Source organism: Limulus polyphemus, unplaced genomic scaffold, assembly GCF_000517525.1.
Source record: "Limulus polyphemus unplaced genomic scaffold, Limulus_polyphemus-2.1.2 Scaffold2306, whole genome shotgun sequence".
In the NCBI taxonomy this organism is placed as follows: Eukaryota; Metazoa; Arthropoda; class Merostomata; order Xiphosura; family Limulidae; genus Limulus; species Limulus polyphemus.
In genome coordinates this window covers 167,730-181,105 of record NW_013667916.1, presented here as the reverse complement: position 1 = coordinate 181,105, position 13,376 = coordinate 167,730, and the positions used below count along the sequence as shown (strand labels likewise).

The 13,376-nt window shown below is 32.6% G+C and overlaps 1 protein-coding gene across 3 annotated transcripts in view; it reads left to right on the top strand.

Annotated features, from left to right (window-relative positions):
• Positions 1-13,376, top strand: part of LOC106466573 (calcium-binding protein E63-1-like) — a 49,534-nt gene that overhangs the window by 5,339 nt on the left and 30,819 nt on the right. For all 3 annotated transcript variants that reach the window (XR_002612242.1, XR_002612241.1, XM_013926866.2), the window contains exons 2-3: positions 1,800-2,052; positions 5,886-5,925. Coding sequence is in view for 1 of the 3 variants with exons in the window: in XM_013926866.2 (XP_013782320.1) it covers positions 2,050-2,052; positions 5,886-5,925 (43 nt within the window). In the remaining 2 variants the exon portion in view is untranslated. The remainder of the gene's footprint in view (positions 1-1,799; positions 2,053-5,885; positions 5,926-13,376) is intronic.

The following is a 13,376-nucleotide window of genomic DNA, read 5'->3' as shown; positions in this document are numbered from 1 at the left end:
CAGTGTATTAGTTTGAAGATATAGATTTTTATTAACCTCTGCAGTGTATTAGTTTGAAGATATAGATTTTTATTAACCTCTGCAGTGTATTAGTTTGAAGATATAAAATGCATTTTGAGATCCACTGCTTGCCAGCGTTGTCATTCTCTATCCTTTTACTTTCAACTTTATATCTATTTTATGATATTTTTACAATCATATGTGGATAGCAATTAAAGGTTGAACAAGATATATTAAGTTTTCATATCTGTAATGTTCTCACTTGTCATACTGGCGAGCAAGTTACTATTTAAGTTATTTACAACTCTATATAGTTTGAGCCTTGCACTTACATAGATAAACACCTTTGTTAATATTTCAGTTATGCTAACATTGCGCAAATACATACATTGTTCATTAAGCCAGCAGAGCTTAATTATTGTAGTTACTTTTGAAACTTCCACTCATTTACGTTGCTTCTTACAATAGCACCCACCTTCCCCCCAGGTGGCTCAGCGGTAAGTCAATGGGCTTATAACGCTAAAAATCGGGTTTCGATGGGCAGTGGAAAAAATAGCTCATTGTATTGCTTTGTGCTTTACAACAAACAAACAAATCGTACACTCCGAACATAACTGAGAAACCACCAAACATTTACCTGGCGGACTGGCCTTTAATCTTGGTTAATATTTCACCTTAATAATAGGGATAAATAAATGAAATCTTGAAATTGAAAACTTATTTAAAGGGAAAATGCAATCAGCTGAAAATCACTTTCTTGGCCCTTTACGTTTCTCAGTCGATAATTTGAATGCTGCATATATAAGTTTTAGTTTTAAAGACTAGTGTCGGTTTTCGTCACGTGATATAGTACATCGTCCAAAAACATTAGCTGGTAAGCAAGAATATGTTTTAGAATCAAGTCAATTTTACGAATAATTTCTCGGTAATGATGAACTAAATCAAATATTCTCTGGTAACTGAACTGAAATAATAGTTGAAACCCACCAAACCAATGTGATTTTCTCTTTAATCTTTCTTGTTCGACAAAATACGTCTTTTGTAGGATAATTGTATTTTAATGTATGGTGTCATTAGCGCAGTAAAACCTTAGTTTATAAACATACGAACGTAAAAAAGGGCCGATAACAAAGCGTTCATGTAAACATATAAACAGCAATAATAAGAAGCTAGTTACTTTATACAGGAACTTGAGTGTCTGTAAAACCATTGTATATATATATTATTTGTTGTTAAAAAACTGTTTTCAAAATTATTTCTATTTTCATTTACCTTTAAGATAATTTTGATGGTTTGGATTTCGTAACTTATTCATGTATAAAATTATATATATATTGAGTGTTAGTGTTTAGACACTAGTTATTGACTAGAAACTTCTGATATTTAACAGCAAAATAATTGATGATGTGCAAATGGTCAACTGCAATTATTTTGAAAGATTTCAAATTTCAAAATCATCAAAAAGTACGAATAATGTATTAAAATCTTTTAGCTGTTCAACAACAAAATAATTAATGATGATGTGTCAAAAATCAACTGCAATTCTTTGAAAGATGTTAATTAATATAAAATTCGATGATTAATAGTATTTGAGGCTTGAAATAAAACTCAAATCAAGAACATTTAAGATATTTGAACTGAAGGGAAACTTCTCAGCAAGTAAGTATTTCAGCAATAAACCAATAGTTAGTCGGAACGGATTGGGATGACTTATTTCAAATACTTCTAATGTGTTGTTTTCTTTCTGGTTTAACTTTTATGCCTTTTATACCGTTCCCATTTGCTTTTCTGTTACCTAGGGTATTTATGTTTCCAAGAAAATTGTGATTTGTGGGTCAGTTCTCCTGAGTCCTCCAGCAGTTGAGTGCTATAAAGCCAAAACTCTATCTGGCAGATAAACAGATCTAAATCATCGGTGTTACCGAACTTTATGTTTATAAAATACCAGCCGAGACCCAAACGTTTCGTTTAACGAACAGGTTGTTCTGAACACTAGCAAGAATTTGTGTCCTACCTAAAAGAGGTTACCGGCCTTTATCTGCCTAAACAATGGTAAGTTGATTTATCAATTTCTTTTGAAAAATATGAACATAGAAATATTGTGATTTGCTTAATTTCTGGGAACTTAAGTCATCTTCCATGAGTGCATTCAGTAAACAGAAAAGGATACTTGTGTCAGTATAAGGATATTAAAGGATACTTGTGTCAGTATAAGGATATTGTTTATGTCCATCTCCTCCCCAATACTTGATTCTCGGTCTCTCTCCCAAATGCATCCGAAGGAAAGAAAACATTACTAAAGTTATGTTTGACAATATTTCCCAGGTAAAGTTTTAAGAATTTTAAAAACGAATACTAAAATAAATATCGAACTTAAACACTTTTCTGTGTATGTGTTTCAAATCAATCTCTCTTTTTTTCAGTTGGAAATACAGTTTTTTTTTATTTGAATTGTAAAGAATATTAATTAAATTTAGAACTGTGATGTGTTGTGCTTACATTAACTGGCTACGTTACTAGAACCTCTACATTTATACAAAACTCCATTTATTTGCACATGCAAAATAGACTAATCGTGTGATATGGTCAGGTAATTGCTTGAGTAATTGCGAGTATGTAATTATATCATGGTTAGTCAGTAATACAGGGGGTAAAGGATAGGTTATCTCTGACTTTAAAAGGATTTCATCTAGAATGATACTTGTCATCAAGTATAATTTCATTGGCCAGCTGTTCAAGTATAAAAGTATCAGCAGTGGCATTAGAAAGGAAATCGTCTGACAGTAGTGAAACAATTGAGACAATAAATATTTGGCGACAGATCGACGAATTTGCAGGCTTGTAAAGTACAACATACATTGAATAATGCCTTGATTCTTTCAACAGTGGTTAGGTTTCGACTATTTTAACCATTCCAAGCGACAACTAGTCTAAAAATCGTTAATGAAGGAAAGTCTGGGTTCAGCAGTACTTAGAGCGCAAAGTCAGAACCAACTGAAAGCTTATGATGTTATACGATAATTCGTTTTCACCCTTTTCTGAACTCGCAGTAGACTAAAAATATGGAGAAAAACAAACTTTGTGCACTTGGCCCTGCTTTTGTTGAGCTGACAGTGCAAATGGCTGGAGATGGTGTAATGGATTGGGAAACGTTCTCATGGCAAGAGTTGAATCTTTGATTCTTTTAAAAGAATAAATAACTTCCAGATTGTGAGTAAAATATATTTTAGAAAATTCTTTCAAAACATGATACTAGACGAAAAAAATAGAATTTCAAGTGTATTCCTAAGAAAATAACAGCACACTATGTAATTGTATAGAACCTATACCTTTCTGTTGAGCCATTATGATCTAATTTTTTCATCAGTGACGTAGACCGCTTACGTATATTTGTACTCGAATTCCTAGTCCTTGAGTATTAATATAATGAACACGAATTTTAAAGGAAATATATCAAACTTAAGTTAATACGATTCCTATATTAAATGCATTTATTTCTGTTTATTGTAATTAGGCAATTTGATAAGACTAAAATTGTTCAAATACAACGACTTTGGTTGAATAACTGGGCCACATTGTCTTTAGAATGAATGATAAAACTTCTAAGAGATAAAACATATTTGCTAGACGAATAATAATATTATAACATAAACATAATCGTTAGATATGCCTTTGTTTAACTCAAAGAAATATTTTATTTTATGGTTAAACAAGATGGATCATAAAGAAACAAAATCGAACAAAATTCATGTTGTTTTGTACTTGATTAAAACACGGAACACATTTCTTGAGAAATGAAATGATTCGATGTTAAATTGTTCTCTAATAAAGACGATGGAGCACGATAATGCGAAAAATTACATTCAGTTAGCCTTTGCCGTTATATCAACTTTCAAGATGTAATTTTAAAAATACGTAAAACTTTGATGAAGCAAAAACAAAACTGTAAAATAAAATTATCATCCAACATTACTAAGAATCACTTGTTCCTAGGTGGGACAGGGTTAAGTTTACGGAGTTATAAGGCTAAAATTCAGGACTCTATTACCCACCGTAGGCTCAATGTGGCTTTGTTTTAAAACAAACAATCAAGAAACACATTTAGGTTTCAAGTAATGTGAGCCAAACGTTGTTTCAGCATCTCGGAATTTAGTTTAAATACTTTTTCCAATCTTTCTTTTTTGGCTTACTCTTACACAAGAAGCTTGTTATGATATGTTAAATATCAGTGGTCCTCCCTCTAGGTTAAATATTAAAGATGTATTAGTCAATTGTCGTTCTTAACAATGTACAAATATATATAATTTAGCATGTTATAATAAATATTAAACAAAATATAACGTTTAGTTCTTCAACAATCCTTCTCCTCTTTAAATATGAGCTCTCTTGATTGTGTCATATTGTTAGTTAATCAGAATACGTTGTTAAGCCACTTAAAAATATTTGTTTTGACGAAAATATGTTTGTTTGTTGTTGTTGTTTTTTCATAGACAATGAGATCATACAACACGAAACTCTGCAAACTTAACCAACTTGGAAAGGAATGCAGTCAAGTCGATAAAAATAGCATATGCACACGTACAGATGTGACTTACAAAAGTAATGCTTGGTCGCAAAGAACAGAAAAATATTTTATGCCTACATGCGGAGGAACATATTAATATAAATAAATATCCAAATTGAGTGGTTAAAACTAACTAGAAAATAAAAACACTTATTATAAGGTGTAGTTAAAACTCCGGATATTTCTTTGTATAACACAACAGTGATATAAAAAAAACACAAAACTAGCTGATTTTAGAGCTTGCCACACAAACTGGAGAATCGGAACGAATAAAAATCACAAATCTCAAATAATTTTGGAGAAATATTATTTGTAGTATGAGGTTTTATCTTACATCTTCATGAGGAACACAAATTCAACAGCTGTACCTAAGTTAGTTGGCGTTTATTTTCACACAAATAACAAATTTGCTTTTGATTTATCATCAGATAAGTTATTTCGGGAAACAAAGTGTTAACTCTGACCTTTGTACGAAAAGTGTAAGCTAATACTTTATAAACACAATTCATTAGACACAATGTTCACGTAAAACAAACAAAAAGACATTAGAGTTTGTAGTAAAAAATCTGAAGACAGAAATTCCACTCGAAAATATAACTTTACACTTAATAATTGTGATAATGACCATTTTTAAAGTATACAGCAGATTATGATAATGACCCGTCATAAACGTTATCTGTGACTGTGTATAATATAGACTACTGTCACCCACAGAAGTATCCACGGAATATTAAGATAATGATTAGTAATTATCTGTCCAAGTGCAGCATAATTTAATGAAATTAGAAATATAACACAAAAACACTGTAGTATTCTAGGGTTAGATAATTTAATTTATTTGTTACTTTAAAACAGTTTTTCAAAAATTACTAAGTAATAAACCAAAGAACACTGACGTTACAACAAATTAACATTGGCATGTGATTAGAAATAAATTAAAACAAAATAACTTTTTGAGAACCATTCATTTATTTGTAAAATAATTAAAAATGATCTATGACAAGTTTGAAATAATAATTTTAGATAATTTGTTAAACAAACAGAAACTCTACAAACAATATTCCAGTGCGTAACAGTAAACTGAAATGCTGCCGAACAGTGAAATACAAAATGATTAGTAAATATATATTAATTTTAGATTAATGTTTTTGTTATGGTGGGTGAAAGGCTCTATTATTCGTCTATGACTAATGTTACATAACTAACATATGATTTTGTGTTTATGGTTTTTAGTGTTATTTTGAAGTAGGAAATGACAGTTTGTGTAATTTAAGTTAAGCAAACGTATAACAGAGTTGACATTAGGTTGTGCATCTTACAGGAAACCTGCTTTGGGTCTCTGACAGACACTCAAGTGAGAGGTAAGGTTCCCCCTAAATGCTATTTAATATTTCTCATAATTAACCTTGTTTTACATTTGTGACTAAGATATTTTTTTCTCTTGCTTAATTTTGTCTGTACGTGTGACAATGTTTCAACATACTTTTGACAGTTCAAACGTTACTTTTTTTCTGCATGAGTCTGCTAAAGATTTAAAACGGAAAGAGAAAAACCAGTATTTTGCTGTTGCACGCTTTCGTTTTACGTGCACGCGCACTTGAATTTGTCAAGGCCGTAAATGTCAAAAGCGTTATTGTCGACGAAGATACAACTAGCAATCAGATATCACACGTAAAACAATTACTTTCATTCAAAGAGACACATGTAGACATTAAGATAGAAAAGTGACAAATTAAGTTTATTAAAAACAACAACAGCAAAAAAAACAAAAAACAACAACAACAGAGATATTAATGCAAAGGGTGTGCAGAGAAAATATAATCTGGTTTAATTAGTGATTAGCGGAGCGGGCATAACCTAATGGTTAAGCGCCTGAAGTGTGAATCAGATAATTCAAAGTTCGCGCCCAGTTGCTGCAAAAACGCGCTTTGCTCTTTGGGTTCGTGGGTGCACTATAAGAATAAAGTTTAAATTCCACTCTTCAATCACCCAAGGGTGAACGGTGGGTGCTGTTGACTAGCAGCTTTCCCTTTGGCTTTTCAGTTTAAAACTAGGGATAGCTATGCGCAGATGGCCTTTTGTGTTGCTTTCTGCGAAAATTGATAACACAAACTAATAGTAAGAACATAATCAGTTTATTTGTTTTGTTGAATTTCGCGCAAAGTTACTCAAGGGTTATCTGCACTAGCCGTCCTTAATCTTGAAGTCATGGCCTAAAGTAAGAAGATCTAGTCATCACCATACACCACCATCTCTAGGGTTAGTCTTCAATAGTGGGGTTGATCGTCACATTATAATGAACACACGGTTTAAAGGGGCGAATATGTTTGGTGACGAGTTTCGATCCCATGACCCGCAGATTGCCATGTCAGGCCATAACAAGACTAGAGTATTAGTGATAGGAAAGAAAGAGAAGGGAGAAAAAATAATGTTGCGTAACATATTGTTCAAAGAATTGAAAAACGAGGAGAAAAGTATAGGAAAAGGAAATAAACACTGGAAAGAAGAGTTGACTAAGACATGACTAGAAATATGTAAAGTGATAGAGGAGGAAAGCTTAAAAAACATGAGTATCGATATTTTGAACACAATATTAATAAAACGACTATATATTCTTCACTTACCTCCGAAAGAGTAAATTTTCTACGTAATACTTTGTATAAAAACATAAAAATTAGAAGTTCTGGGAAGTAAAGTTTATATTATATTTTAACCACGTTTTTGCTTATTCTCTTATTATTACTTTTTATCCAGTAAAGAACTGTGTGAGAAAATTGTTTGAGAACAATAGCATCAAGGAGCATTAAGTGTATTTTATTGCAATTGACAAATAAGCTTAAAACAATGTTGTTGTGGTTATTTTTAGGTAAAACTGATTTCCGCAGAAGTATCAGAAAAGTACACTTAATAACAGTACGACTAGAAATTTGAAATTTGAATCTGAAAAGCTGATTGAGTTCTAATGTTGTGTGATAAATAAAAAGCTGTAAAAGTTTGAGAAAATCAATACAATTTTTATTCAAATCAAACAAAAATAAAAGGCAGCATTAGTACTTGCACAAACAAGAGAACATTCGTTTCCATCTTCAATATGAATCTTTAGCGAACTAATCATGATCAAAATTCAGATTGAACTTAGAGCAAGTAGTTGCTTTGATTTTGGAAATAAGTTCATATTCTTTCTGTTGCCAGGGCGTAACCAAATGACTGTTTTTCTCTAACAATTTGCTGGTTGTAACATACAAGCATCATCCACTCGGCCATCAGGGGACTATGTAGTTATTGGTTTTTCTAATACTAAGCAGAATATTCTACAACATCCCCTTGGGCAAGTAGACACTATCAGCCATAGCGAACAAAGAAACAAAGCAACCAGAACAATGGATTTCTTGATCATGTGTTTATGCTAAGACTGTATAGGAACTACATTTTTATAAAAAATTCCTATACTACTAAAATCAGGTAGAAAATAAGTGACATGTCTGCACGTGATAATTTCATTCCCTCTTCTGTTTCAGGCTTGTCTTCAAGCCTACAAATAAAAAAGAACCAATATTCTTGGTTAACTTTCCTTTGTTTCTAAGAGCACTACACGCCACATGGACAATACAACTCTTTAACAATGACATACACTTGCTATAACAATACAATACAAGAAAATAACTCTTTAACTATGTATTAAAAAGGTAACATAATACATTATGAAAGAAAATAATAATTAAACGAAAACCATTTAAGCACATTTTAAATGAATTACAGCTCAAATATAAGATATATCCCTTTAACAAAGATTTAAACTGAACCACTATTCAACTGGGGTTAAAAATCGCGTACAATAATACATTATTAGAGTAAAAAGAAAGGCCCTTTAACGATGATCTCAAATGCATTACAACAAAAATAAAATAAAAGAAGACATTTAAACTATAACTTTAAAGCATAACGTGGTATATTTTATGATAAAGAAATAAACCCTTTAATTTCAGATTTTACTAAACATAATACAGAATACAAACACCTTTTGACTTTCGATTAAAATTAAAATACGATATAAAATGTAATACAAAAAATTTCTTTAACAGTGAGAAATACAAATGACGATGATTTCAAAAACTGCATTTTTGTCTAAATATTGTGTTAGACTGCCCCTCTTATATGGGGGACAGAATAAACCATTGTAAAAGTTCTGTTAAAATGTTATCTATGTTTAAGGGTTTTATTCAATTTTTCTTCCATTATTATTTTTAGTTTTTGATTAATTTTCTTAGACTGTTCACTCTTGAAGTTAACAAAGTATCTGTGTATTTTGAATATTTCTTCCCTTATTATTATTTTTAGTTGGTGATTATGTATGTACTTCCTCATTGCGTTTTCTATATTAAAGGGTCATTTGATTTTGTACTTTATTGTAATTTGAATTAAATACGTTTATATATTAATTTTAGTATCTTCTTTCTTCTGCACTCACTAGTGTATGTGGAAGACAGGAGATTAACCTTTCTTGTGGTTTGTATGTATATTTATATACATATATATGTGTGTGTGTGTAATGTCAGTACCTATACTATTTCACGCATGTGAGCGTGGTTAAAATTTTGTATGTGCATACCTTTTTAAAATGCATTTGGCCTCTTTCTTTTGTCTTTTCTCATTTACATATATATGTACTTGAAGTAAGTGTAACTTGTCACTGACCGTTTGCGCACATGTTATTTTAGTATTTTGGTGTTTCTTAATGCTAAGGTATTCCTTTGGAGGGGTATTATAATTTAGTTCGTGTATGATAATGTGCTATGATGATTTCCATCGCATATATCGTACCTCATACATTAGAGGACCAGCTTGTTTAGAATATCAGATTTCATACTGAGGCCATGTACCATAACCACACACAGTCACTGCATTAGAAAATCTGCTTTTTTACAGTCTGATCATGGCACTGTCAAAGTGCTGCCTTCCTGAGTTGTTGCTGGGGGCACTGGGGAACTTCCCCTCACGAAGTAGGACCATATCACTTCCACAGGAAATAGCACTTCCTGTGTGAACCTGATTATATTTTGAAAAGACTTCTTAGATTCGTGTTCCATGTGACAAGTGTTTGTCCTTGTCGGTTCTGTTGGGATTAACAAACTTGGCAAGCATCATCTTGGTAGTCTGTATTACCCATTCTACCAAATCATCAAACTGGGGGTGCTAAGGTGAAGCACGAGTCTTCATCACATCTAACACTTTACACAATGCAACAAACGGTTGGCTGTTGAAATTACCTCCTGATTTGTGTGTATATATTCTGGTACTCTGAATTACGCTAACGCATCATCTACTGTCTGTGATAATGTACTGACTAATGTATAAGCTCCCAAAGCTTTATGAAGTAGTTGAAAACAATGATTATGTATCATTGACCTCTCATAATCTCCAGGATTGCACCAACGATATCCAGGGCTATCCACTGCAGAGGAAATGAAACGGTTCAGTGTTAGATTTTGCCCTGTTTCAGCCAGTTCTTTCCGTAGGTGATACACATTCTACAGTAATCACATCAGCACTGAACATCTCATCTCACTCACGACCAAAAGAACAGTAATAGAGTATTAGTACAAGTATGTGTTACAACTTGATTCTCTCCAGTCCTTGTGTTGTACAAAGTCTGGAGAATTTCTTGCTGAAGAGTTCTGGGGTCTACTGGTTGTATCTGATCGTACAGGAGCCACATGTTATGTGTATCTGCACTATGCTCTTCTACTTAGTGTTGGTTAGGTTCGACCTTCCTGGATAGCAAGGTGTACCAATATGGGGTTAAGATCCTTCAGTTGCTCATCCCAGAGCTCCTGGTGCATTACCTCTGGCATCCATCGATCAAGGGAGCCTTCTATTTCATGATCTGCACTTGCTTTGGTGTAAATGGCTGTGGTTTCAACTCCTGCATGGTGTCCAGCGTCAGGAGATTCCACGAACAGCTACAGACACAGTCTTGCTATGCAACACGCTGGGTCTGTTTACATTTCTATGTTATAGTCATTCAACGTCTTTGTCCAAAATATCACCCCCTTTAAAATTTCAAACGTTTACTAACCATCCCAGCGGAGTTGGGTTCACCCACATGGTGAACTTCCCAACATACAAGTAATGGTTATAGTGTTTCATGAAGACAACAACTGCAAGCAGCTCTTTCTTCGTCATACAGTATCTACATTCAGGATTTATAAGTGAGCATCTAGCATATGCGATTACATATTCTACTCCATCTTGCATTTATGACAACCCTCCTAACCCTTAAAGGAAAGTATGCCACAACATCTTCTCTTACAGAGTACATACCATCTGCAATAGAGAACAAAGATCCACTAGAACAAGGTAAACTTTGTTCGTTTTCTGGGCCACTTTTTTATGCTAAAACTGCATAGAAAGTAAATAAATGAGAAAACTTAAATTTTCTATATTACTAAAAGCAGGTAGAAAACATATGATATAACTGCATATCACCTTGCAAAACCTATCTAAAATATGACATATTTTTGGTCATTCTGAAATCAGATTATTGACTACTATGAATTAATGTCTGGCTGTAGCTTGGAGGTTGGCATGCCGAGCTGGCGATTAGATGACCCAAGATTTGCCCTGGGATCTCGCTGAACTAAGCTGCTTTTTCAGTCAATCATGTTATTCAGTTCACAGCTTTCATGGCGGGGGGTACTGTTGACTGGCTGCCTTATTTTTGGTTACTATGTTAAAATTATAACTCGCTATTTAGTCCATTTGTGTATAAGATACCGTTCGGGATGAAAATACCAATACTAGGCATTACTATAATTATATTTTGTCTATGGTTGCAACTCGTTATTTTAGACCATGAACACGATCTTCTCAGAACTTACATGTTTCTGCCATTTCCTTGTCATGCATACAGAGGGTGTGTAAATTATATGAAAACTATTTTTGATCTTCATCACATCGTTACAGTCTATGTTGACATATTTGGTCTTGTTCTATCTGAAGATCTTTATAGTAGTTCTGCAGCATAGTTTCCATTGCAAAAGGCTCCATCGTAAGGATGTCAAATCCAAAGCACACTTTCAGGCTTTCCATAAGCAATCTAGTATACAAGGATGATGGTTTCCCATTTTCTGTTTCAATTAGTCTGATCACAAAGAAATCCATAGACGGCTTTACTGGTATATATTTTTATGGAATAGAATTAATACCCATTTCATTCTCTAGCTGCTTGAAGTATGCGACAGTTGAACGGATATATCATGGAATCAAATTATGTACATGTGACTTCTGTCCCTTTTCCTGGCTGTTAGTTATGTTATGTACTGTATTATTAGTTAGAAATGTTGTTCAAATGAAACGTAAGTCATATCATCGGTAAAATCTTGGCTGTTTAATGACTAACTTTGACATTATTGTTATTGGTGTAAACAAAGTAGCTTCTTGTTATGTGTTGAAATTACCGTTTGAAACAGGCTTCACTAAAACTGTGGCTTTAAATCGATCTTTTATCGATCTTTCTTCTGTATGGTAATTTTATAATTGTCCAGCATATATCAGCTAAAAATAATATATATCTATGTAATTGCCTTTTTCATCTGCTGGTGCTATATTTCTACTAAAGTTAACCCAAGTTGGTTTAGTGGTAACATAGTTGAATGTGTTTAAATTCGATATTTATAAAAACAACCTAAACATCATCATGTATTTATTTCAGTCAGTGGTGGGGGCGCGGAGTGGTCCTGTTATAGAACTTTAGATTTCGGAACTGGCGAACAAGCTGTGGGTGCGTTATAAGAGTGATGGTCAATCCCTAAGAGGGGATGGTAGGATGCTACTGACTAGCTGTCTTTCCACTGATCAGAAGTTCAAAATTAGGAATGGCGGCAGATAGCCCGAATACAAAATACAGCATTTGGTGACAACACTATTAAATACTTAAAGTAAGACAATGTTTTATACTAAAAAAATATTTTAAATATATATAATCAATTGATATTCAGTGGCTACGTTAAATAAAACTAGGGTTACAATTTGTATACAGACTTGAGTGAATAACATGTTTATTGATAGGAATCGATCTTTGGCTGGCTTAGAGATAATGTAAGTACCATTCTGTTATTGATCTCAGCAAGACCGCATTATGATTTTGTATATACGATGATTGGGTTATAAATAAATAATTTAGGTATAAACAAAAACAAAGTCACACGTGCATGAAAAGCTGCTTTGTTAGCCAAACGATGACAGGCATCATGCAGTATTCTAATCATAGTTTACGAAGTGCGGTTTTTGTTCACAAGCTCTATTTTAGAAAGACCAGCCGCTTGCTCTTAAAAAAATCTCTCTCTCTCTCTCTACATATATATATAAAGCATAAAATGGATCTGAATTCTAAACCTAGAGAAAATAAAGACGGTTGCTTTTCTAAGGTTTAACATTTTTTTCTACCTGCAGTTTATTTGTAAGATTAAATACTATTTTGATTAAAATTTGACAACTTAGTTTTGTTTAGAGTTTGGTATGAACAATAAGTGTGACATAATTACTTTTCAAAACATTTCAAAATGACATTAACATATTTTTAGATTATTTTATAGTATATCAAATTATTTTTTATGGTTTTGTGTGATGAACAGGTTATTTCAACACGGATCAGGGTATTATTAAAAATTTTAAAACACTTATTAACGTACTTTTATGAGATTAGTCAAGTATTTTAATAGTTGTACACTTTTGAAAAATAGTTGATATAACTCTATAGCACTATATGGATATTTAATCATAAGCATTGTTCAATTATATTCACTGTGTTATG